The sequence below is a fragment of the Sebastes fasciatus genome, chromosome 21 (genome assembly GCF_043250625.1).
Source record: "Sebastes fasciatus isolate fSebFas1 chromosome 21, fSebFas1.pri, whole genome shotgun sequence".
Classification (NCBI taxonomy): domain Eukaryota; kingdom Metazoa; phylum Chordata; class Actinopteri; order Perciformes; family Sebastidae; genus Sebastes; species Sebastes fasciatus.
The window spans coordinates 11,565,625-11,592,544 of NC_133815.1; the positions used below are offsets into that span (position 1 = coordinate 11,565,625).

Here is a 26,920-nt window from a genome sequence, read left to right on the forward strand (position 1 = left end):
GTAACAGGAGATATAATGGATTTATAGTCCCAGGCTTGGAAAGGAGGAATGCAGCAAAGATACCTGATGAGAAATCTTTCATTGTTTGATTTGAGGGTGTCTTCCTTTGTCACGCTTTTCATAGCACCTTGTAAAATAAGTAAAAGTCAAACCCTTGAATAAACAAGACAGTACACGGTATCAGATGATGCTTTTATTATGTGAGCGGTTTAGAATATTTAAACATGTGCTGGCACTGGATGAATCAGAGTTTCATCATGTCAGCTGATATGGCTGTAGATCCAAGAGGTGAACTTGTTGACCCTGGTGTAGACCCCCGGCAGGTTTGGTCTGCCACAGCCCGCCCCCCAGCTGACGATGCCAATCAAGAACCAGCGACCCCCGCCCGGCGCCTGACAGGACAGGGGACCCCCTGAATCCCCCTGAGACACAAAGACAGCAGTTGATGGAGAAAGAACACCAAAATATTAATGCTTTACATCCATCAAGGCCTATGATCTCAGCTGACTCTTCCTACATATCACTTTTAATTACTTAGCTATAGTTTCTCCTCTGTGTTATTTATTAGTATGATTTTTGTAAAGCGTCCTTGGGTTTCTGAAAGGCGCTATATAAGTCCATTTATTATTATTATTATATTATTACTAGTATAAATTAAATTACAGGTGGGTGATTCAGTCAGATGGGAGCTCACCCTGCAGGCGTCCCTCTCTCCAGAGGGTACCCCGGCACACAGCATGCGTGAAGAGACGGGTCCGTAGCTCTTCCTACAGTCGGTCTGGCTCAGTAGGGACACCTCTGCTTTCTGCAGCACCGAGGGCAGCACTTTGTCTGCAGGGGGCAACATGTGGACATAGATCATGCAACTGATAGATACAAATATTTACACATTTTGGAGGACATAAGCAGCAGCAGCTCATAAAGAGTGCAGGAGTTGATTAAGATGCTCTCTTAGATCCCAGGTGGAGCTGGAACAAAGTAGCACAGGAGCAAATGTATATATAACATTCAGTTTATAACTTACTGCATTATTACCATCAAGGATCATATCATAGTTATATATTAAAGTATAAAAGTCACTGGTGCAGCTCACCGTCCTCAGAGCGGTACCCCCACCCGGTCACCAAGCAGCGGTGGCGGTCGGTGACAGTGTGGGAGGAGGGCGGCAGGCACACAGGCTGGACCAGCGGGCTGAGAGAGGGAGGCCAGGGCTTCTTCAGCTGCAGCAGGGCGATGTCATAGTCGAACGTGTACGCGTTATAATACTCGTGCACCACGATCCGCTGGATCTCCGCCACGTGTTTGGCACTGCCCTGTGTCAGCATGCCGAGGTGGGCGCTCCAGTGACGTGGGTCAGACAGCCTGGTGGAGTTAGAGGTCAGGGGTCAACGAAGGAGGACATTTTGTAGATTATACTGTCTGTGCGTTCCAACTTGTGTCCACAGAAAGACATGTGTTGGGTGTTTGCCAGTACATACTGGTTGTTTTAAGGGGTCACAATATATCAAATCTGTGGTTACATACGGTAGCCATTACAGTGATCATACAACAATAACAGGATGTTGTTAATCAGCAATGAGAGGGACTGACCTTTCCTTACTGAAGCAGTGTGCTGCTGAGACGAGCCAATCAGAGGAGAGGACAGAAGCGCCGCAGTACAGGTTACCAGAGAAGTGGAGGCTGACCTGCCAGGGCCACTCGCCCTCCACAGAGTTATCTCCACCCACGATACGCTCCGACCCTGTAGACGAACCCACCTTCTTCCCCAAGGAGGGACGACCACAGTCTGAGGAGCACACAGGGATGGACTCTGTGGTTATACTGGTTATATTATACTGGTTTAGGAGCACAGAACACAGTAAACGTGCAGTATATTACGTCATACTGTAGTTAAAATTCAAGACGTTGTTGCCTCTAACAAAAGAGTATCCCTCAGTGAGAGATATAAAGCATTGCATGTTATTATTATTATTATTATGTGCAGTTTATAAATTTACTAAGGATTTATATCTGCACAGTGTCCCTGTATCAGTGTGAGTTCATAGTATGAGTGTGTGTTTTCTACGCTGAGTCATCACCATGACAGACAGGTCTGCTGCCGCCTTATTAAAAAGTAGAGCTTTGACGTGTGTGTGCACATACACGCGTGCATGTACAGTATTGTCCCGTATCAGTGAGTGATCAAAGACAAGCCTGTTCCCATCACCTTGAGACCCCATCAGCTAACAGAGCGAGCCATTACAGCTGGGTCACCTCAGTGCTGCAGGTCAGCAGGTTTGGAGCGCGCTGCCCAGTGGATAATACAATAACAACAACTTTCTCATGAAGCCACATGAAGGAGCTGGCAGAGAACTGGCAGTGTAGCTGAAGTATAAACTCTATGTATCAATTGCTTCATTAAGAGCAAACAATACAGGTGGGACATAACCAAATGTGCATGATCGAGGCTTAGTTGATATATCACTGAACTGGTTTCATTGTACTTTTGCCTGTTGGGCTAGTCGGTATGCTGGGGAACTTAACTCACTTAATTCACATTGTTGTAATGGTTTATGGTGTCCATTTGCTAGTTTTTGTTTCGTTTCTCTCTCGTTCTTTTGCACTGGAACTGAGCTACCATGCTGTACCAAAACAATTACCACCAACACTGTTGCGTAGCAACAATATCTAATCTATCGAATCCAATTTTAGTGAACAAGTTTAAGACATGTTCCTAACAGACAGCGTCCAACAATTATGATGGTAATAAGGAAAACAATTAAGGAGATAATTATTATTATTAGTATAACTAATAATAATAATTATAATAATAAGATAAGTGATAATTAAGTGAAATAAGTGGTGGAAATGGCATTTTAATAGCATCTTAGTTGCCAGATTTATTACAAGAAAAAGGGGTGGACATAAGATTATTAAAACTCTGTAGTGATATTATTGATTTGTTTTCTTTTTTATGTGCAACTTCAACATGTGCACATGGAGCAGGTGCTGCAGAGCGCTCACCACAGTCGGCCTCATCACTGTGGTCCTGACAGTCATGAACGCCGTCGCACTTTGCGTTCTTCTTCAGGAAGCAGGAGCCACTGTCGCATTGATACCTGATTGCAGAGCAGGTTGTTTCTGACAAAAGTAGAGAACAAATTTCAATTAGTAGTGATTAAAAGGGGTGAAAGGGCACACATATTAATTGTAAAAAATTCATACCCTGAGTGCAGTTGATCTCATCTATTCCATTGGTGCAGTCCGTCTCTCCGTTACATACAAACAAAGGATGCAGAGGACTGTTGCCACCACAGTTCTTTGTCGGCCTCGCTGTGAAGAAGTGCAACATTTTTCCAATGCATGACTGATTCAAAATATAATTAAACACAGTGTCATGTGTTACCAGTACCTCACAGTGCTATTTGTTCTTTTAAGCAACCAGTAGTATGTAACTTGTAAGACAACTTACAGCAGAAGACCTCGTCACTCTCATCCTGGCAGTCGTCTAGGCCATCACAGCGTCGACTCTTCTCCACACACAGTCCTGTGGCGCACAGGAAGTGGCTCTCTGGACAGGCTGGTGCACACAAGAGTGGGGAAAGAGATGTTATAATAGGCTAATTAAGTGCATAAACAAATGATGCTTTTGCTGCTTTATTTCTACTCTAGTGACTGACTAAAAGACACCACGAGATGCGTCTATGGTTGTTCAAAACGTGAATGACACAAAAGCTACATTGACAAAAGTAAATCTACTTTAATACTTTCATATTCTTTAAAACAGTTCCACGGTATCCACGGTCTATTTTTCCAATGTTTTGTCTCTGTAAAGTAGTTTATAATGTTTAGAATCTACATCAAAATCAGTCATTAACTCACATCCACACTGAAGTACAATGAAACACCTATGATCTGTCACTGTTATAATGAGTCATGCTGTGGGCCCGGCGGTGCTTACGCTGGCTGATATTGTAGCTGCTGTAAGACGCCTGAAAGGGCTGAACAGAGTTACGTGAGCTGCAGCGAAACTCCACCTCTGGGCTGTGGTCGGCGATCCGAAACACCGTGTGGTGTCCCACGTAGCTGCCACAGAAACTGGGGAGGGAAAGCAGCCACCGACAAACCATCACAGGATGTTGTTGTGGGATGAATAAAAGTAAATGCATAACTGAATGCAATGTAAAATAACTCCTAAATAATATATCCACAGACATTGTCTATGGTTGTAAATATTCCTTTAAACCTATATGCATGCAGCTGTACCCACATACATGATTTCATTGACTCTCCACCAGCCGTGTTCACAGCCCTTCATCATGCCCTTTCGTTTCAGCACATAGTTCTGAAAGCGCAGAGCTACTCCTAAAGCACTGTTAGGGGTCTAGAATAAAACACAAACAGAATATACAATCAAACACTGTTTCACAGTTAAGAAAAACTCAGCCACAGTTTTAAAAGTCACGTGTGTGTGTGTGTGTGTGTGTGTGCACTGTACCTCAAACTTCCAGGTGCAGAAGCACTGTGGAGGCAGAAGGCTGGGGTGGAAGGGGCTGTAGATTTGACCAGTGATGTGGGGCTGTAAGTGGGTCTCAATTTGAGACATACACTCTGAGAGAGAGAGACAGAGACAGACTTAAGAGTTATACATTCATCCCCAGCCAACACTGTTGAATCTCAAAGTGGTCTCAAGATAAACCTCAGGAGTCAGAAGATGATAAAGGAAACAGGAGAGTCAAAAACATTTTCTTATACCCAAAATGATGTTACTTTTTTCTATCGTAGGTAGTTTTATCCCACCAGGCCTCTTAAAAATTACTCATATTAAAACATTTGAGAAGCGAATAATCACTTTAAAATATAAAGTAACAAGGTAAATTTGTCCTACTTTTTTCAGCAATGGCCTCAAAGTGTCCTCTGAAGCTCTTGGTGCCACTGGTCATTCTGAAGGACAGCAGCATGACGTTGGAAGTAGACACCAGGGAGAAGGAGCTGGACACTGGCTCACACAGCCTGCAGCACAGAGATGCACTTTAGTATACACAAGGTTTATGTTTTAGAGAAAATACAGTTGCAGCTGTAATTTGTGGAAAAACAGAAGGTAACATGCCTGTCTAAAAACATAAGGAGAGATACCAGCTGTCTAGTGGAAGCTATGGACTCACCTGTGCAGAATGCGCCCTCTCATGGGCAGCAGAGCGTCGTACACGGTCAGGGCATCACTCACACAGTCGCTGGGCTCAATGAGGAACGATGTGACGGTCAGACGGATCAGAGAGCCGGGGACAGCGGTGAGTTTTACATGGCAATTCACGCCACCCCATGACGAGAACACGTTCAAAGGTACGCTCGCCCCAGGAAGGTTGGCATACAGCTTATCTACACACAGTGAGCCTGGGAGGAGAGGAGAAAAACCTTCATGGACACACACTATGACATACAGCAACGTTTATATAACTCAAGTATTATCACCTACTTGCTCCATTTGATGAATACTCTGATCGTTGAACAGCTGCAGGAAGACACAATAGTCAAGTCAAGTTATAGAGCAAATTACGAACAACAAATGTTGACCAAAGATTAAATAAAACACATGAATGATCTAGTAAAAACACATAGATAAAAGAGAATATAGGTAAATTAAGAAAAGCATAGAGTATCTTGATAAAATCATAACAACAGTAGTGCACAAACAACAAAATAAAATAAAAAACAATGTGGTCAGCATGTTTTCGTGAAGATAATTAATAGGCTAACGAAAAGAGACGATCAATAAATAACCAAACTCTACATTGATGCACACATTTAGGATATAAACGCACTGTTGATGAGGATGGAGTCTATATCCACAGGGAGATCCAGCAGGTAGCCCACAGAGGACCGGTTCTTCATACTGGTGTGGACTGAGTCTCTGAAAATGGCTCCAACACACTCCTCACACACTGCTGGGCTCTTCAGTCGAGGGACCACAAACACCATCCAGAAATGAACCAGCACGCCGCCCTTGTTGTTGTTACTGGGTGAGGGAAAACACATTAAAACTTTTAAAAACAGGGTCGTACATAAGTGCTGATGCTTGAAACTGGAATCAAAAGCACAAAGTGAATCATGATGATGATGACTAAAAGGCCCACTGTACCTGAGGTCTGAAATGACAGCTTGCTTGTAGAGACTGGCCACTGGGGACACCAAGTACACATTGCTCACCTGCGAGACACCAGCAATTATCAGTAAGACTCATGTTCAGCACTAACCATCATGGAAATACTAGGGTTAAAGCAATACATACCACGTGTTGTATTTTGTTTGCCATGGATACAAACTCATGGGACTCTGCCTGGCGGTACTCGGGGATAAACTCCACGTTGGCAATGCGAAACATCCCGGCAAAATACGCTCCACTGTTGCTTTCCCTGCGAACTGAGGAACTCAGGTCAAAACTTTGCATTATATAATACAGTTTAAAAGTAATGTATTGTAATTATGCACTGGAAAGATATTGAGACTTACATATGTAGACCCACAGCAGCGACCACATGATGACCACCACCACAAACACCACCGCTGTGATGATGATGGCGAGATGCGGGATGTTCAGCAGATAGGCCAACAGCCTCTGGAGTCCCTTGGGCTTCCGTCTGGTCTTCCTGTACATCCTGCAGAGTTTCCGCAGAGTGTAGTCAACCGTGGCCAACTCCACAGACACATCTGCAATCTGCAGCCAGGGAGAGGAGGGGGACACATTCACAATCTAAGTGCCCATCGTGGTAGCAGTACATTTGACTTTGCCCTTTGGAGTTGTCACTTCAATCTGTGTGGATTCTAATAGAGATGTGGTTAATGATGCTGACATGATATCTCTTGATAATTTAGATCCCTCACCGAGTGTGTTAGAGGCCTCAGGACAAAAGGGAACAAGAGAGCCCTCTTTGAGGACCATAAGGAGGTTAAATTACTGGAGAAACATCAATAGGGCATAACCTTGCTTCTGCCATTCTTCTCCTATCACTGTACCTTATCCAGGTCAGCTAGTTTAGATTACAGTAGGCTGAACAATATGCTAATCAATCCAGAATGCACAGAGACATGGATGTGCAAGTGTTTAACTAGTAGAAAGTCACATCATGCACTGGAAAACATCATAAAGTTACAACAAAACCATCACATTTAGCTGTTGATCTGCCAACAATGTGTCTACTGGTGACGGTGCTTCATTACTGGTCACTTTAGCCTGTGAAGAACGCCTGACAGCAACTTCAGATGCGGCGCTCGGCTCTCATTGAGTTACCCAATGCACATATATTATTCATTCAGTGTCATCCCATACTGTGCAAGCGGCACTTAATCCATCACAGGTTAGCAGGATATAGATTCCCACGGGAAAAAGAAAAAAAAAGTTTAATTTATTTTACACATTTAATCAAGCAACATGACAATAGATGTGTTAAAGGCTTTGATGTCCACTCAAATCTCCAGGGTTTAATCTGGAGAAACAGCTATATTCCCAATTAAAATGTGACAAAAGGATTTAAAATAGTGCTTTTAGAAAAATAACTACATTAAAGGATATATTATACTTACACTGGCAGCATCCGGTTGAGATGCATCATCATAATCCCTGCTTGTCTTCTCGTTCGCCTCGTGCTCGGTGCCCATGACACCGGCATCCCTTCAAGCCTCTATCATCTAATTCCTGATTTCCACTTTTTAAGATCCATTCTCGTGTCCTTCAGAATAAAAACTGCCTCGTAAAAACAACAGCAGCACTCACAGAAACAGTGTAGAGCCACACAGCGCACACTGTTTGGATGCACAGACGCCAGGTGTGTGAAACCAGATCCTGGTGATTGAGAAACAAGGAGCTCGCTGATGGCAACGTACCTCCTCCAGTCCTATGGCTAATGTTTCATTCATTAACTGCTATCGTTGCCTTCTATCAAATTCACGTGAACTAATATTAAAACAGCCGAAGTCTACGGTGTTTGCTCAGCAGTAAAAAGAAACTAATTATCTTAAAGCGACAACATTCTCGTTAGGTATGTTTGTACAAGAGTTTTATTTACAGTGTTAACAAGGTAGGTGACTGTGTCAGTTAATTTATCCTCTGGCTGTTTTGAGCTCAGAGTTGACAGACTCGCAGCAAAAAAAGGGTCCAGCCTCTGTGAAATAAACTAAAACCATGTTTGTCAACGTAAAAGCAGAACATACATTGTTGTCATAATTAACATTAAAAAATCTTTCAGTTGGAATTAATAAAACAAAAAGGGATGGGAGTCTCTTGAGTGAGCAGCATTTAGTCAGTATTTTAACACTTTTTGTCATGCCTCTTCCAAATTGTAGGCACTTAACTTCATGGTGCAACAAAAACTAAAACAAACAAAGAGAAAGACACATGAGGCACAAAAACAGAACTTGACAGTACATTCAAAGGCAGAAAAAAATACAGGAAAAAATAAAGTGTTCTTTGAGTCTTCAGGACGTTTTGGAATGGAGGAAAAAAAGCTGAGGGAGCAAAGCCTCATTTCCTGAAAAAGGCGTTGCGGGTGATGCTGTACAACAGGTGGTAAGGCTTTCGTTTGGGGGGCTCGGCCAGTGAAAAGACCTGCTGCTGAGGCACGCTGGTTGGAATGGTGACGTGACGCTGGTGAAGTGGGTGAAGGTTTTGGTGGTGTGGTGGGACAGAGCCAGAGTAACCAGCGTCTAAAAGGTGAACGTGCAAAACAAAAACATAAAAATGACGTATGAAAATCAATATTAAGATCAAATGGAAATGAGTGGCTAAACGGCACGAAGCAAAATATTTCCTTACTTTTGCTCTTCTTCTGTTTGGCTCTTCTGGCATTAACAATGGCCTGTTTTCTTTGTTCTTCGCTGATCTCCATTCCTGCCAACAAACACACCTTCAGTTAGAAATATTTCCAACCACCCCCCTTCTTCCAACAATCATTCTACCCTGTTCACCTTTTATTTGACATCTACCCACAGTAGCAGCTTTGCGTCATGAATGAAAGGAATGCAGAAGGACTCACCCATCTCTTGGTCTTCCTTGACTCTGTGTCTCTCCTTGGCGAAGGCCTGTAACCACCTCTGCTTGTCCTGGGCCTTCCTGCAGCACAGCATACACACAAACTCCAGAGTGGAGGCGTTACGCAGGCGCAGAGCATTCCTCAGGGTCAGGCCCAGGTCTAGGTCCCGCCCGTCGGGCATGTCCAACACCTCGGTCTCGTCCATATCGAGCCGTCCGCGGTAGTGGAGCAGGTCTCTGCGCAGGACGTCTTTTTTACAGAAGACCAGCTGGTGGTCAAACAGGAAGAAGCTGCGCTGTTGCATTTTGCCCTGTCGGAGGACTCGAGTCATCTCACCAGAGTGGATCAGGTCTGAGCTGCGCTCCAGCACGTCAGGCCCCTGGAACAACATGTTTACACAGATACAAAGTCAGAAGATTTAAACTCTATATTTAATATTCTTCACAGATGATTGGCAAAACATATAGGCTACTTTTAATAAACCCTCTGAGACCCACAAGATCGCCAGCAACCCCAACCGACTTTATGGCTCAACCATGTCTTGTTGGCTTGTCGCGAAAGAGGCTAAATAACGCTCCAAACTTATGCTAAATTTTGGCGAGGAGATATGTGAATAAAAACGGTTTCTATGGGTACCCATGAGTCTCCCCTTTATGGACATGCCCACTTTATGATAATCACATGCAGTTGTTTTTATACAGTACAAATGTGTTATTTTCGTCTATTCTAAAAAATGGTGTTTGAATATTTCTTCATACTGGGGACCCTAAACAGTCTTAGAATTACAGAAACTGGGTATCACTCTAAAGCTGAAACTCTTGTGGATAGTGAAACCATTTTTTGAAACTTGACCTCACTGTATAAAATGACCTGTGGTGACCTCTAGGATAATCACAGCCTCATGAAATTTTACAGCCACAAACTGGAGACCTAGAGCATTCAGAGGATGGATGGCTTTCCTAGGTATATCGACAATAAGAGGGTTTTTGAGCAGTTTCCAGAGCAAAAGAGCTCACCATCCAATCACCGAAAAATGCAATTCTTGCAGAAATCTCAAAATGTCAAAGTTTTTTTGATACCAAATCACGGCATGGCAATTTCTATGGTGTTCCAACGTGGTATTTTAGAGGGATGTTTTTTTTACCATTTGTATTAATACTTGAGTGGTATAAAAAAGTTAAATTTAGCACCAAATAGTATCAACCCAAAACTACAACTAAACTACATCAACTTGACACACAGTGTTGAGATGCATCTCAAATAATCTACAGGTTCCCAGCTTTCAGATGATGTACACCACTTCTATGTGACTTATACTGTTGACCTGCTATCTCCCCCTAAAGACTCCCTGCCCCCCTCTAAAAAAAGACAAATTGGTTCTCTTAAGGTTAATAACCAGAGTACAAATTAGAAGAATATTGATTAGTCATCATCACCTCCCAGTGGAGAATCGCCACCTGCCAGTGAGCGATGGTGTCGATACTCTCCAGCCGTCTCTTCCTCTCATTTATCAGACTGGCCACGTTCTTCATAGCCTCATACGCTTTGCTCACTCCGCTGTAGTCACTGCAATAAATCAGCAAAGGAACAATGAGCATAGGGTGCACCTTACACATAAAAATAATAGAAAGGACATTTACAGTAAACCACTGCTTCAATCTCAGTCATGGAAAAGTAAGTAATCAAACCATTGGCAATAAATAAATGACCCACTGGCGATTAATGTTAACTGATTCTAGGCTATATACATACTATAAGTATCATTGCAGCCACTTGCTTACAGCTGTCATTGTACTGCTAACGTAAAGTAATGCTACACAGACAACAGCTTCATCCAGTCAAGGTATCTTTATTATGTGATTAACTGGCATAACAAGTAGTTGCTGTAGAGTTCATTCTTCAACCATAGCAACAAGCATTGTTGGGTCCTGAAGTGACCAACAGTGTCAACACTGATAGTGCAGGGTGGTTGACAATAATATTGTAGGCTGGAGTGCAGTAATCGTTATATGCCTTCACCAGAGAGTTTAAATAAATAGATGCGGAAAATATACAAGTACAAGTAGTGAAAGACTAGTATAAATAGTGAAGTTCTGAATTTCCAGAGGAGTACCTGTGGTCTTTGGGGGTGTATTTAAGCAGTTCTCCCAGCTGCAGGGGGTATTTACAGATCTTCTGGACGGGTGTGAGCAAGAAACCTGCAATTGAAATGTCGATCATCTGCTGGAGGAGCCGGCAGGCCTCAAAGAAATGCTTATATTTGCCCGACTTCATGAGGCGCTGCAGCTCAGCACTGGCTGCTGGATGAGTGTTACAGTAGTCTGAGTAGATAGAGAAGCCCTCTCCCTGAGGAAGAAACAGAAACATTCAATGAATAATGAGGGAATAAATGAGTTTCACAGTGATTAAGTGAGGTTTTGTGTGTGGCCGCTACCTGCAAGAGAAAACAGGAGCCTATTTCACTGAGATGCGGTTGGTCTTTGTTGTACTTCTTCTCCAGGTCTTTGAGGAACTGCCTCTGAAACTTGTAGATGTCCTCTATGTTGCTGAAGATGGTCTTCAACTGCAGCTCAGTGAACATGTCCGGGACTTTACGACACTGACGGATGTAACCCTGAAAGTTACACAAAACCAGTATGCTGACTACATATGGAAACAGTTCAAACACTGGCCAACAGGAGGTGCTGGATGGTTAAGTCACAAAATACAAATGTAGCTTATTCTAAATATTTTATGACAAAAAGTGAACATTTATTAGAATGTATGATGCTTAAGAGCTGTGAATCATGTCTAGATTAAATAAAGGACAAGTATAACAGAAGCAGCAGCCCTAGATGTTAATGTTGAGGCCCGTACCTCACAGATGTCTTTTAGGTGCTTGATGTAGATGCGTTCAGTATTCATGATTTCCTGAACCACATTGGTTCTCATCTGCTCCTTGTGCTGAGTGCTGGGTGTGTCCCTGGGAGTTGAATCTTCTTCCTGGTCTGCCACACATTCTGTACTTGAGTCCTCCTGGTTCACTCGCACCTGAAACATCCACAAATTCCCAGCTCATAAGCGACACAAACATTATTGAAAAAAGGGGGGAGAACAATAAGTACTTAAACTACAAAAAGCTCCACATCACTATGGTAACAACAAGTTTAACCAGCTCTTGTTCGGCAACATTGATTCAGCTTCAAGCAATTACACAGCAGACGGCCATCTGCCAATCAAATAACCTCACCATGGCTACCACAGCCTGCCTAATTAAGACTCAACTGTCAATCAGCGGTGGTCGCCACAGAAACCGGGTTAGAACCCGTCCACACACACTGTTAAGAGGGCTGGTGAGGCTTGTTTGGCGCTAAGCCAGTTTGTGAGTCTTTTCTGTGCTGCTGGAGAGCAAACATGCATTAGACACGTAGGTCAGGAAGTCCACTTACCCTCACAAAGCTGGAAGGGAACCAGGCCTCCTTGTCAGCACCCCTGCCCCACCACCAGTCCTTATGTGAGGCTTCCAGGACCCGGATAACATCTCCGGCCTTGAAGGCCAGCTCCTGCTCCTCCATGGTCACATGGTCCCAGAGTGCCTCAGCATACACCGTGTGGCCCGAGCTAATCCACTGAGAAGAACACGCACAGATAAGATAAAGACACAATTACATGCAGGCTAAGCCCGTGTCTAACATGTACGATTATGTCTAGACATGTGGACACTGCAGAGGTTGTCTGTTCTGCTGAACTGCGGCCAAACATCTTGAAAACACACACACACGAAAACAATTTTAGATGGCAGTTCTCGAGGCACGAATACAACAAGATAAATCTTCCATCATAAATTCAAAACACATCTTTGGAGAAGAGTGTTGCAACATGACAAGTTTCCCTCATTAGACCTACCTCGTTGAGCACAGAGAGCTCCACCCCTGGCTGGAGGTAGGGCGTGTTATCAGTGAGCTCATCAAAGCTGCCCTCCTCCTCCTCGCTCACGCTGTCATCAAGTGTTGCAGCAGACACACCCTCTGCAACACATATAGGAGGTTAAAAAAAAAAAATGTATGGAGCTGAAAACATTCTGACAGGTTTTAAATAATTCAGAAAACAAGCCGCAGATGCCGGCACACCCACACCTGGCTCCACACCAACATTTTCCTCCAACATACTGATTGCCAATCCCAGACTCAGCTTTCCCGCAGACTAAAATTTGTTGATCAACAACAACCCCGGCTCTCACCGCTGAGCATTCTGTGGAGCTTACGCCGTCCAACACGGTCCAGTCCGATGGGGGTGCTCTGGGAGAGGGCGGAGGGGCGAAACCTGGCAGACACTGCTCTGTAGGGGGGAACCTGGTGGGAGGGGATGGGCGGCCGCGACAGGGCCTGCACAGAAAAGACAAGAAGAAACATCCTGGGATTTAGGAAGAGCTCACGTTCTCAGGCTTTCACCATCCACCTGATGACTACATTGCCACATAGAAATAGAGCCTGTGACTTCCTGACAGAGAACATTCATAAACGAGACCATGATCAATTATTTTTGACTTGTCTTTTCCTTTTTTGTATTTTAAGCCTTCATTAGAGTAGGGCTGCCCGCTCTAAGTTCATTAGTCGACTAATAGGTAGTTTTGGGCTTAGTTGAGTAAGATTTTTTCAGTCAATAAGTCGTTGTTTTATGCTTTTTTCATGCTGAATGGCTTATTTCCAAGAAATTTATGAGTACATCTCTGATAAACACTAGATTTAAAGTTGTGCTTTTGTGTGATCCTTTGTGGAGAAACTCTGTTTTACAGATCTGTCGATTAAATCAACTAATCAATTAGTCGCCAAAATCATATGTTAGTCCACTAAGAATTTCTTTGGTCAAGGACAGCCCTAACATTACAGACAGTAGAAAGAGAGAACAACAAAAAGTACTGAGCTAAAAGGATGCCTTGTCTTGTATTTTTTTTTGTAGTTTAAATAATGCTCATTATTCTCTTTCTTTTTGTCATAGCAGGAAACACAAATTGAATGTAGATTTAAAAGCTGAGTGAAAATCTGTTTTAACTGATCTGCTCCCTTTTAGATATCTAGGTATTTTTCAGTGAAAATCTGTAAAACAAAAACAATGAGCCACTCACATGGTTAGCATTGGCAGGAAAATTATTGTTTTCTTACCTAACATTGTGGAGGATACAGTATTTTTAACTAATTGTTGGAGTTGAGTTTAAACATGCTTCTAACCATGCATTCCTTATTTTAATTCCTTCATTGCCAACTAGATCAGCCTGAGGCCAAACTTGATTCAACACTTGACTGATTGAAACCAAGTATCCGACCACATTTCCAGTTTATATACAGTAGATGGGAATTCATTTAAGACTTTTCACTTTTTTAAAAACGGCGTGTTTCTCGTAGGATTAAACTGTAAGTGTAAATGCTTACAGAAGGAAGACGGTCGTCTTTCTCCTCAGCATCAGGAGAGAACAGATCCACAACTCCTATCACTGAGATCGGACGCTGCCTCATGCCTTGAACTTCTCTGTTCATGCTGCAGTTCTCGGGGCTCTCTCCATTCCCACACGCGTCATTACCGCTGCAGTCTTTATGCAATGATGTATATGCTGTCCTTTCTTCAGCATGCAGCTCTGCCACTTCCTCTGGAATGGAGTGCTTCCTGGAAGCGAGCTGCCCGTAGTCAGAGATGGGTCGAGGTTTCGGGCGCCCACTCCTTCGTCTGGGCTTGACGGAGGATGTTTCCGTGGATGCATCTGTGGGCGATGTGGGTGACTCCGAGGAGGATGTTGGAGAGATAGGAGGGTTGCCGCTGGTTGTTAGAGAGACTTCTTCTGTATGGAGAAGTGCTTCTGGCCCTTGTTGGTCCGATGTCACCTAGGGATCAAAAAGAAAAAGTTCAAAACTCAATAAGGACGATGATATTGATTTTCCCCTGTTCAATGATCCGCAATGCACTGAGATGCAGAACATCATGTCTGCTGGGAAGAACATCTGTTAATCAGAAACAGAGCAAAATGGTACTGCAAGTCATAAAAGTTCCAACTAGAAGCAACTGTCTTGGTTGTATCTCGATGCAGAAACCACAGGAATCAGTGTGAAACTATTTCAATTAACTTTATCTGGATTCTCGTGAGAAACTTTATTATCATGTGAAAGTATTCATGTTCACACAGCTCCACGTATTGAACACAGTGAACCCCTACGCTTATCAAGTTCAAACAAGAACTGCAGCAGAAAAATTCCACAAATATTCCACAATTAAATGTTATCATTCTGTATGCAGGTATTGTATACTTAACGCTCAAATATTGGCTAATGGTTACTCGTTTGGAAATTGTTGTTCTAAGTCTGTTAGTCAGCCAGCGATATCAAACCTTACCTCTTGGTTTTCTCGATCTGGGTCCGGTCCCCGGCATATACACTGGAAAGGCACACAGTGGACTAGCACCATTGTGAAACACGCACAAACACAGACTGGCCCGTGTGTCCCTAACTTTTTTTTTTTGAGGCCAGTAAAAGCCACTTGATTTCTAAAGTAAACAAATCAGATTTTTCCGGTTCATCTCCAAAGGCTAAATCCTACTCAAAAGCACATGTCACGATAACGGTGTGTTTATGATCCTGTCTACCTGCTGGTGCTGCTAGCCGTCCAAGGCCCAGTGTCAATGGTGCTGGACTTTGATCCACTGGGCTTCAGCTAAAGGGAAAGGGAGAGACGTGAGGCAGGGGCAGTACTCCCTCATAGCTGCCTTCCCTCCCACAGCAACAGGACTATGGAGCTGTTTTGCGCAAGGGCCCACTAATCATAAACAAAGCCTAATCATTAACTCTGCTCCTTCAGTGTGCCTGGTAGCACAGAACAGCTGGCTTCAGCATGTGACCCTGCTGCGGCAGAAGTCAGTATATCAAATACTACTGACAGGAAAAAGGACAGTGAAGAACGATTTATGCCAACGTCATTATTTATTTGACACCAAAGGGGACTTTGGACACACACACACAGCTCTTTTTTTTTTTTAGCATACGAGCACAATACTGACAAGCATCACGTACGCTGACGGGAACTTATCGCAGTGGGTTAGAATCATGCCAGCTTCAAAGATCACTTCATAAAATCACTTCTTAGAGGTGTGACGCTTTGCTTCCTAAGACAAGGGTCAATGCCATTCAACTGGAAGATTGGCATCCATGAATGATCACGCTGTTCTAGAGTATAAGGAAAATCTTTCCTCTGTCATTCATCACTTCCTTCCTCTTTGAATCTTAACTGTAATCTAATGATTTCCAATCCCCCGTGTTTCTGAATCAATGATAAAGGTGCTGCTAATGTGTGATTGTGCTAAACATTTTGCAGCTTTGTTCTCTTTCAGCTGCAGCACATTTTATCTATCTGTAAGCAGTGAAAAGCCTTGTAATCAAAGAGACCAGTTGCATAAAGGTAACACTAGCTTGATGTCACCATTATTGTTTAACACGCGTCCTATGTTGTGTCAGAACATCTACATCTCCTGTGCTAATAAGCAGGGAGAAACAGGTGGTATGGCAAGCCATTTTACCATTTAATAATTAGACTGGATATACTGTATATATCGCAGATATCCATAAATCAATTCTTCCTAGGAAAAATTACATCACTTTTACCATTCATGTGTATTGTGCTTTCAATTTCAGACATTTTTTTGCATGATCATTCTGGATATCTGCAATAGAATTCTTACTAGGAAAAACTCCTATTTCAGATATCTAGAAACTAAAAGTTACTAGTCATAATTTTAATTTCAGATATCCAAAATGAAAAACCATTCCAGATATCCATAATGTAATTTTCAATATCCAAAATACATTGTGACTGAAAAATTGGCATTATGACTAATAAAAATGCAATTTCAGATATTTACAAGTAGAATTATGACTAGAAAAAATGCAATTGCAGATATCCACAAATGTATTGTGGTTATCTGTTCTGGATATCCAAAAAGACAACAATATGCCAAAAAGGGCAGTTTTTCATCGTAAGAATTGCATTGCAAATATCCAGAATGATCATTCTAGATATCAAAAATGCAATTGTGGATATCTGTAATTGAAAGCACAATACATATCAATGGCAAAAGTGACGTCATTTCTCCTGAAGAATGTCATTGTGGATGTCTGAAATGTTCTATTTGACTAGGAAGAATTAAACCAGATATCTATAATACATATCCAGTCTAACTATTAAATGTTAAAATGGACATTTGTACTTTTTAAGGATTTAAAGATAACTTAAATTTAGTTTTGAATAGTACAATGAATGTTGTAGATATCTTAAAATACAATTTCTACTAGTAAGAATGTTATTGTGGATATGTTTTATTACCATTGTGACTAGTCAGAATACAATTTTGACTAGGAGAAATGCTATTATGGATATCCATCCATCAATTATCTGTAACCGCTTATCCCATTCGGGGTCATGGGGGGGCTGGAGCCGATCCCAGCTGACATTGGGCGAAGGCGGTGTACACCATGGACAGGTCGCCAGACTATCACAGGGCTGTCACATAGAGACAGACAACCATTCACACTCACATTCACACCTACGAGCGCTATTATGGAAGTGTAATTATCAAATTATCAAAAATGTAATTACAGGGTGGTTCGATTAAATATTAAAATGGCTTGCCATACAGGTGCAGCAACACTGACTGCTAACAGAAACATTACTATGTACAGTATGTATCAAGAGAATTGAATTTTGTCACATCAGACCCCTGGTATCTTTACACATGATTTTCCTCCCTTACCTCATTTGGTAGCACGTTGACTTCAGTCTGTTCTTGTTGTTGTGAAGGCTCTTTCTGGCTGAGAGGAGATGAATCTGATGTCTGTTTATAACCACTTGTTGTGGCCTCAGTCAGTGATTCATAATGAGCAGAGACACCAGGTGAAGTCTGCTCTGCTCCCTCTGGGACCTCCACAGAAATCTGGTTGATGAGGATGGCATCGTATTCAGGCTGTAGATGAACCAGAGGAGTGCGTTCGACAGAAATGACCCTGGCTCTGACGGGCGACGGCCGGCGCTGTCGCTCACTGGTTGCTAGGCAAGGCACACGGCGGGAGTAGTCGTCATGGAGACGGGTCAGGGGTGACAAGGGAGAATGAGAGGTTGGGCTCGGGGAAGGACTTCGCCTGCGTCTGACAGTCAGGTCAGTCATGCTGCCTACTAGCTTTAGCATCGGCCCCTTGGTCATCGCAGGGCTCTTCCTGTGGCTAACAGCGTGTCCCCGGAGGTCCACTGAGGAGGCGCTGGCTGTCCTCTGGATGTTTGGAGTCCCGTTTGACGGGCTAGTCCTCTGGGGGAACTCCTGAAGCGAAGGACGTCCTGGAGATGGGGCTTTGCGTCTGAAAGGTGCCTTAAATATATGAAGATTTTCTGCACTTTTGCTCAGTCTGCTCAGCACCTTCACATTTGTGTTCTCATTCATGTTCTTTGTTTGGACATTGACCTCGGATGTCTGTTCTGGTTTCGGACTGTCCATAGCTTCATTTGTGCTGCTTCTTGTTAGTCTCCTGTTCCCTGTGTCGAGTATAGAGATGCGTCCTGCTCCGTACGCTCTCCTGATACTCCTTGAGAAGCGTGTGTTGCGCGTGAGACCGTCTCCTTCGCCATTTTCCTCATCATCGCAGTCCTCAATATCTGATCCGCAGCTGCTCATCACAGCCAACTTTTGGCCTGCAAAACTTCCGTTGGACACACTGTATCCTTCTGCAAACTTTAAAGGATTTGCTGCATCATTTAGACCAGGATCAGTGTTGACCACACCTGTGCCACCATTAGCCAATACCTGAATTGATAGGTCATGTTCTCCGTCGAAGTTGACCGCCCCTCTACTCTGTATACCCTGGAGCACAGAAGAGCGGAGCTTTTTGAAGGAGTCCACAACACCCAGTCCTGAGAGCCCTGACCAGGACTGGGGGACGCTGTTGCTGTCGTTGCTGTGGGTTGAGGCGGAACTGTCACTGGTTGGACTGTCAGTGGCTGGACTGTGAGCGGGGACAGGGCCCTTCCTCGAGTTAGAAAAAAGCCTCATAATTCTTGAGGGCTTCCCCTCAGGTTGACCTATAACCGGGTTGGACCAGGCGGAGGAGTTGATGCCATTCAATCTGCTTTCTTCAGAACCTGCAGGCTGTACTTGGGCGCCACACCCAGACAGCAGACACGGGACTGCACTTCTGTCAGCATGACCATGGAACGGGTATATATCACTGAGGGGACGGCTTCGGATCAGCGGGTCAGCTTTAGAGTTGTGGAGGCCCGGGAGAGAGTCTTCGCTTGTGGACAAGACCCTGTCCTGTTGTTCTGCCTGCAAAACCAAACAAAGATTAATTTTAGAAATCTTTGCGTGTTGCATCATAGAAGAATTAATGATCCTCTTCAAAGGTTACTATGTGGAAATTAAATTTGCTGCTCAGATAAAAAGCAGATAAGACAACTCCAGATAACAAAAGAGAGAAATATGTAGAAAAGCTGTGCAATTAATTCCTGAGAAGAACGTTGGCATGAAAAAGACATGCAGTATGCTTAAAAGGATGGGAGCATGAGAATGAACTATTGTGGTTTAAAGTACAATGCCTTCTGTGTTTGTATGTGACAGAAGAGGGACAGAGAGAATAAAGGTTAGAGACACAGATAAACAGAAAGACAAACATCCCTCAGTGTGCACAGGATCCAGAGGAGTAAAACATCTTTCACTGAGAACACTACATGCATTTGTCCTTGGTGCTGTATTTCAATGTCCAAGGAGAGAGGAGGCCCAGGTCGGGGTGGTGTTGTGCTAAGTTCAGCTTTATGTGAGTGTGTGTGTGTGTGTGTGTGTGTGTGTGTGAGAGATTCAGAGCAGTGGTAAATGCTGCTGAGCCTTTGAAGTGGGGCTTTGTGAGCGTGACTAAGCAATGAAATTTGCTAATCCATTGTGATTAATGCAATAAATTGCCCAGTTTTCTCCAGATTACGTAGATGATGAAGGGCTGACGGTGAGGGGGAGGGTTGTGTGGTCTTCAAATCAGTGAAGAATAGTTCAACTCTTTATCCTAATACACAGAGTCCTCAATGTTTTGCTATATATGATTCAAACTAATAAGTCTTTTTCACAGCGTACAGTTAGCTTGTCATAGTAGGAAAAGCACAGGTGTTGGTGCTAATACGTAACACCAGCAATGGCTCTGTTCTTCAAGTGTGCCAGTAAACCATGACAGTGTGAGACTGAGTCAGCGTGCACAATACCAGGACGCCCGAAACTGAAGCAGCTAAATGGAATTCAGGCATCATTCATCTGCTTGTTTCGTTGTGACGAGTCAAAATGTCTTGTGTGAAAAAGGCCTTATGTCTATTTTTAGAAGTCACACTTTCTCAAGGGTTTCTTTCATGACTGAATACCAGCTTTGACTGGTGTTCAAAAGGCCGCAAAATGACACATCATAGTACTTCTACAACTACTAACTGACTTACAAATGATCTAAAATAAAAATAAGATAACACAATTTTAACTATAAAATTTTTGTTTGATTATTTATTTATTTATTATTTTGTTAATTATCTCAAAATGGCATTAATCAAACCGATTGATATTGATTAATCAGTCTCTGTCATACAGATTAAGATGATATGTAGTTGTAATATTAATATCATGGTGTGAGACCAGACATCATCTCAGAATTTGCTTATTATAATAATATAATATAGCAAACATGTTTACTTTTCATATTCTTGAAGGTTTAATTACAGTTAAATGGAACAATTTTATGGATTATCATTATATTCACATCCTCATATACGCTGAAGACATTACAACTACATTACAGTGTGTTAGAAACCGTTAATTCATTGTTTGTATACTGCTTATAAATGCTAAATGGGGGGTGTTAAAATAAAATGACATTGCTGATTGTTTACATTTCTTGCAGGAAATCTTTTAACAATACAAATAGTCACCTCCAATATATTGACATTGTTATTCAGGTATGTGATTTTGTCAGCATCATTCAGTCCTAACACAAACTGAAGGGCACATTTTTTAGTTTGAAGGCAGTGTTGCTCCCACTGTCTGTTATGTACACATGCGGGGAGTTGCAGGGATCCTGGAACGCTCCCATGCCTCCTGTCCTCATGCGTGTTCAGCAGCAGATGGGCTTTCTCAGTCAAAATCTCTGTGGAATCTGCTGTCACTTCAACCAGCCCGCTCCATCACACTGAACACTTATGTAAACGCAGAGCCACCGCTGCCAAGCACCACTGCTGACAGACAGTAAACACCCCTCGTGAACAATGTGCTGCTTTCAACCCTACGCTGAATTGTCTTCTTGTGCTTTCTCCTCCTCAGTCACTGCAGAATCACGTTGAGTAGCAACTGGGAAAATAGATGGGATCAATAATTCCAACTATTTTCCAAGCAGAAAGATAGGAGATGGGAAAGGAATTTCTACCGCTCTAGTGGCTTGTTTTTGTTTTGAATACTTGCGTCCTGCTATCAGCCTCCAACTGCGCTATCCTTCAACACCTGTCTGCCTTCTCCCCTAAACCTGGCGCCAACTGTCACAGGCCAGTTGGCGTCTACTGATACTTGGCAGTGCTTTTAATCAGAACCAAGCTGACGCAGGTGGTGACTTTCACAAAAAGAACACAGGCTTCAACTTATATGCAATATGTTTTACACAGCAATAAATGCACAGTATGTTAGTTTCTGTTAGAGCTGCAATGATTAATTGATTAGTTATCAACTATTAAATTAATGGCCAACTATTTTGATAATCCATTAATCTGTTTGAGTAATTTTTAAAGAAAAAAAAAGTCAAAATTCTTTGATTCCAGCTTCTTAAATGTGAATACTTTCTGGTTTCTTTACTCCTCTATGACAGTAAACTGAATATCTTTGAGTTGTGGACAAAAAAAGACATTTTAAGATGTCATCTTGGGCTTTGGGAAACACTGATCGACATTTTCCACCTATTCTGACATGTTATGGACCAAACAACTAATCGATTAATCGAAAAAATAATCGACAGATTATAATGAATAATTGTTGCAGCATTAGTTTCTGTTTCTGTCTAACTATGCCCATTAAAACTCGTGACAGCTTTATGAGCCTTGTTGTATTCTAGTCTAGACGGAATGCATCAACCGCAATGACAATGTCAGTTTTGATGTGCATGGTAGACAAACTTGTTTCATTGTTCAAATGGCAGGTTGGTTGGCAATCCATAACTACCGATTTTACAAAACAAATTCAACACCGACAACTGCAGCTTCCTTAATCATGAAAAGCTGTTTATACCTTGAGAGATGAAATATAAGGGTATACTGTATGGCTTTTTACTCAAGGTACTGTATGTTTATACTGTCAACAACACAGTACAGGAATATGTTGTATGGAAAGACATAATGAAAACATATTTCATTTTGTTCATTTATCTCCAAAGTCAAGATAAAAACTTTAAATTTTAAGTTCTGGCAACTTTTCCTTTCCTCCATATTTTCTGAAATGACAAGAAAATAAAAGCATCAACTACGCCCATGTCTACAGCTATGCATATTGCAACATCCAGGCAAATATTACTTATGTGAATGTTAAAATCACGCCCTACTGTCTGTGAATGCAAGTCACTTTCACTATGAACTTTCCTATATCATCTTTGCTCTGCCTGCGTACCAGGATCCCTGCTGCTCTCCGGCTTCCTCCTGCTAGGCCATGGATGGGAGCGGCACACTGGGGCCCTGGTCCAGAGTTAATTAAGAGCTCAGGGAGGAGTACCCCCCCACACACACATGGCAGCCAGCTGGAGCCAGCCTCAGATTAGACTCCTAGAGACAAGGATGAACACTCACCCAGATACATAAACATGTATACAAGGGCTGAAAGCATGCGCTCCAAAAACACATGCACAATTAGTTAGAGCATCCTTTCTCATAGTGCACGGCCCATGTGCACGTGCACGTGCACTCACATGCACTGAGCTGAGCGGGGAGGAAGGCATTTAAATCATTGACTCCCTTCCTGTTTGGCTAGAAAACCCAGGCGGTTATGTAAGGACTTATAATGATAAGTGACCTCCTACCCATAGTTCACCTCTGCAGAGAGGTATGTCCTGCCTGAGGCTAGGATAAATCTAATTAGGCCAAAATGAACTGAGCATTAAATTGAAAAACCACCAGACAGAGAGTAGCAAAAGAAAGTAAGCTTTTCTGTCATTTTCCGTTCTCTGGCTTAACTCTGAGACAGACACAACCACCCTGGAGCAACACCCGCCATTCCTCTGTAAGATGTCATTTACTGGTTGTCTATTTGTCTCCAAGAATGAAAGCTGTGAAGAAGACATACTTAAAGGATGTCAGGAAACATGTGATAATGTTTTAAAGAACAGATTGGCTGATTAGCTAAAGCAGTGTGTGTGTAGGGTAACTAGGAGTCTATGAAACTTAATCTGCACATATGTTCAGTACTAAAGGAAAAGTTCACTGTACTTTGTCCTTCAAGTGAATGAGTTTACAATCATGGTTGTACAAGCGCCTGGCAAGATTAAGAAACACTTGACAATATTCAGTATTAAATACTTGAATCCATATTAAAGTCGTTTTAGCCTTGATGCTTGTTATCTGACCTTACAGACTATTTCCTCGCAAAGATTAAAAACTCTAAAGGAAATCTACTGCATGAATGTATGTTTGTGTGTGTGTATAGCCTTTTCCTTTTCCATACCAGTAATAATCTGTTTAGTGGAGCTTTACCAGTCTGTATTCAGGACTGGTTTCATCTACACATGATAGCCTAATCAGGGCGACAACTAGGCTATTCAGCGCTGACTGAAGAGTGACACCCAAAGCTTGTTAACAGCCCACCAGGGCTTGACTGCAGGGGGCAACTTGGCCTGTGTGCACTCGACAATTTAAGGGTGAAAATTAAGACATAAGAGTTTCCTCTGTTGTAGTCACATGAATCATGATTATGAAATAGACATGTCCCATCTGGATCAGGTGAGCACATCGGTTCAGTTTCCTGGTAAAGTCTCATATTTGTCCATGACCTAGTTCCTCATTTTTTTGATCTGGCAGATAGAAGGAGGTCTGGAGACGCCACGCCCCTTTCTATAAGAGCGTGGGAAGTACAGGTAAAACTAGGGAGTGTCACCACTCTCACACAGGCAGCCACTTACTCACCTGATCTGCGGTAGACTGTCATACAGACAGACAGAAATCTAACACTGCACGGTGCACAAGGCTTAGAGAGGACAAAACCACCACTGAGCCACATTGTCAACAGTCAACAGTGTAACCTGACAGCGATGCAACAATGACCAAAAGGCTGCTCCATCAACATTCAAAAACCATGAAAACTGAAAGTGTCTCAAGAGCACAAATCCACTAATATTATATGGTGATCTGAGACAATCTTAAACACTGGTTTCCATCGGTTTCTGAGCTTCAGGTCGATAATGAACACAGTATTTTCCTGGCACAAATGTCCTTTATGACTGAGTCACAGCACTGAATATGTCTGGTTGAAGTTACTTCGTTACTCTACGGACTAAAGAAGGAAAAAAACAAGGAAACTAGGGCTACACCGATCCAACTTTTTCAGTCCCGATACCGATAGCAACACCTGGGCTTTGAGTATCGGCCAATACTGAGTACTGATTCGATACCAGTGTTTAATTAATCAGCTGTATGCCTCACTGTGTGGAAGTGACTGGGATCAGTCCTTTATGTGTAAGGCAACATCAGGCTTGACTTAAACATTGCTTTCCTAACTTTGTAATACTAAATGTGACAAATAAATACATAGATATACATTTACGGAATTGTAGAATTGTAGCAGCAACTTGGTAAAAAATCTTCAAGATTAACAGGACTTACAGTTCAAGTGGAAACTTTGTTCATGCAGGAACAAATTGGTCAAAACTTAAACAGCAATTATTATTATTATCCGATCCGGAATATCCAAATATATGCGAAACTAATGCAGAATAAGTTCATAAACTACAGACACAAAGCTCTATTTTGTGCCTCATGAGGCAGAATTACAACCGTGTATGAGATAGAAAGTAGCCTGGTGTAAAATTATATGGTTACTACTGTTGTAAAGTTTATTGATTTGATATCCTCTATAAAGCAGAGAGGACTGTGACCTGTGAATATTTGAACACTGAATGTTCTAGACACCACACCTCTGGTATAAAATGCCATCAAGGCAGCCATAAAAACCATAATAATTGTGAGTAGTGGTGGCTGCAGACTCTTGCATGTGTAGTGCTATAAGAATGAAGCAGAATCTGAAAACAAGGAGCTATGGAAAGGGATTAGTAGTTTTCTAAGCCCACAAAGAACTCGGGCTGCTTATTTATTTCTGCATTAATTAACTTTCTTTGGCCATAAAGCTCTTTGTAGTAGGTGCCCCCCTCCAGCCCCCACCAACCCCTCCTTCACCAACTCCCTGCACAGCCTGGCATCTCCCACATCACTATAACAACCACGGCTGTAATGCACTACAATAACCCCCTCTGGTCCCATTTTCAAACACAAGAGGAGGAAAATCTCAACTGTAACGTGATAACACGAATAGTATAAATTAGTATTTAGTTATTAGTATTATAGTATTTTTAAATCTAAAATGAAGGCTTTAGAAGCAGACTGTATGGCATGCCAATGTTTTTAGCTTCCCTTGTTGTACAGCTGACTCACAGAAAAGTTCCTTTTTGTCCCCCCCATTTGTCTTTAGATAGTTCTCTTTCATGCAAATTTGAGTGCTTTTAGTGTTTATGAATTGTATTTTATCTCTATTTGTAGTCTGTGTCTGCAACTTTGTGTTCTTGCTGCTGACCATCTTGGCCAGGTCTCCCTTGGAAAAAGAGGTTCTTAATCTCAATGGGACTAACCTGGTTAAATAAAGGTTAAATAAAAAATATTGGAGGTACTAATATACTGAAAGATAAGTGCTCTAACAAACATATTAGGAACACACTCAGTTATCTTTCTGTCCCTTCATCTAGATGGTTTTGGTACTCCTTATTTGAGGAAATACAGTGGGAGAAAGCTTGGAAAATTTGTGATAAATACTATTTAAATATTATAATTTAAATAAAGGTTAAATACAAATAAAAAATAAATAATTTAAAGGAAGTTAAACAAGTTAAACAACACTTGTTTTGCTCACCCTGCTCATAGTGGCTGATGTTGTCCTCTTGACCTTCTTTTCTCACATCAACAGAGCAGCTGTTTTGGGTTGTTTATCCATAGTGAAGTAGCCTCTGAGATCCAGCTGCCTCACAGTCCTCGTTGTCTCGCAAAAACATGTCCAAAACCACGACAAGTGCGCTGGCCCTGCTGACTCCTAACTAGTTACTCCTGCGACATAGTGCGCTGGCTCTGCTAACAACTAACTAGTCACCCCTGCGACATAGTGCGCTGGCCCTGCTAACTGCTAACTAGTTACCCCGGCAACATAGTGAGCTAGCTGACGAGCTAACTGATAAAAACTCCTTCTAAACGATAAAGTTACGCAATCTTTTCGGTGTAATTTCGCTTTCGCCGACCGGGATGAACCAGGTAGTCAAAGTGAACACACCTAAAGGATACTGAGTCATACGATATCGTCGGAAGTTGTTGAAGAAGACGCTCATAATGACTTCAGTTCAAAGAGGTGTTTCTTGAAGCTGCTGGCTGAGCATCATTAATGCACTTGTTGCAGTGTCTCCAAGGGGCGGGGCTTAGAGAGGTTACCACGGAAGGTTACTGGCTGACCACAAAGTGACCACTCGAGTGATAGCCAATCAGAAGTAAGTAGATGACCACAAAGCCACGCCCACAGTGGAACTGCTCTTTCATTGATGAAAAAAAAAAACAGGACAGGAGAGAATGCGGCTCCTCAACTATTACTACTACTACTACTACTCACTGTTTTC

At 42.4% G+C, this 26,920-nt stretch overlaps 2 protein-coding genes across 3 annotated transcripts; both read right to left on the reverse strand.

Annotated features, from left to right (window-relative positions):
• Positions 1-180: 180 nt before the first annotated feature.
• Positions 181-7,973, reverse strand: tmprss7 (transmembrane serine protease 7). The gene is made up of 18 exons (XM_074621592.1): positions 7,561-7,973; positions 6,490-6,694; positions 6,269-6,399; positions 6,119-6,186; positions 5,802-5,995; positions 5,456-5,491; positions 5,145-5,373; positions 4,868-4,992; positions 4,478-4,590; positions 4,254-4,363; positions 3,941-4,077; positions 3,452-3,559; positions 3,205-3,312; positions 3,004-3,120; positions 1,591-1,786; positions 1,094-1,362; positions 695-831; positions 181-422 (listed from the first exon to the last, which is right to left on the reverse strand). The coding sequence occupies exons 1-18, from the start codon at positions 7,633-7,635 to the stop codon at positions 261-263; spliced, it is 2,520 nt and encodes an 839-aa protein (XP_074477693.1). The 5' UTR covers positions 7,636-7,973; the 3' UTR covers positions 181-260.
• Positions 7,974-8,016: 43 nt separating this feature from the next.
• spata13 (spermatogenesis associated 13) lies at positions 8,017-26,702 on the reverse strand. Of its 2 annotated transcripts, XM_074621589.1 has the most exons (13): positions 26,173-26,702; positions 17,773-19,332; positions 14,414-14,860; positions 13,225-13,369; positions 12,891-13,012; positions 12,434-12,613; positions 11,862-12,035; positions 11,440-11,619; positions 11,119-11,351; positions 10,442-10,571; positions 9,009-9,384; positions 8,789-8,863; positions 8,017-8,679 (listed from the first exon to the last, which is right to left on the reverse strand). In XM_074621589.1, exons 1-13 carry the CDS (start codon positions 26,179-26,181, stop codon positions 8,498-8,500), a joined length of 3,813 nt encoding a protein of 1,270 aa, XP_074477690.1. In that variant the 5' UTR covers positions 26,182-26,702; the 3' UTR covers positions 8,017-8,497. The 2 variants fall into 2 exon arrangements, with proteins under 2 accessions (XP_074477690.1, XP_074477691.1); XM_074621590.1 differs by lacking the exons at positions 17,773-19,332; positions 26,173-26,702 and adding an exon at positions 15,366-15,609.
• Positions 26,703-26,920: the final 218 nt, after the last annotated feature.

Coding starts and splice junctions, on each gene's coding strand:
- spata13 (XM_074621589.1), bottom strand. Junction 12,614..12,890: donor AGCTCTCTGTGCTCAACGAG/GTAGGTCTAATG, acceptor TGTTCTTCTCAG/TGGATTAGCTCGGGCCACAC. Junction 11,620..11,861: donor ACCTAAAAGACATCTGTGAG/GTACGGGCCTCA, acceptor TGTAACTTTCAG/GGTTACATCCGTCAGTGTCG.
- tmprss7 (XM_074621592.1), bottom strand. CDS start 7,635: ATGGGCACCGAGCACGAGGCGAACGAGAAGACAAGCAGGGATTATGAT. Junction 4,993..5,144: donor AGAGGGCGCATTCTGCACAG/GTGAGTCCATAG, acceptor TCTGTGCTGCAG/GCTGTGTGAGCCAGTGTCCA. Junction 4,364..4,477: donor TCTGCACCTGGAAGTTTGAG/GTACAGTGCACA, acceptor GTTTTATTCTAG/ACCCCTAACAGTGCTTTAGG.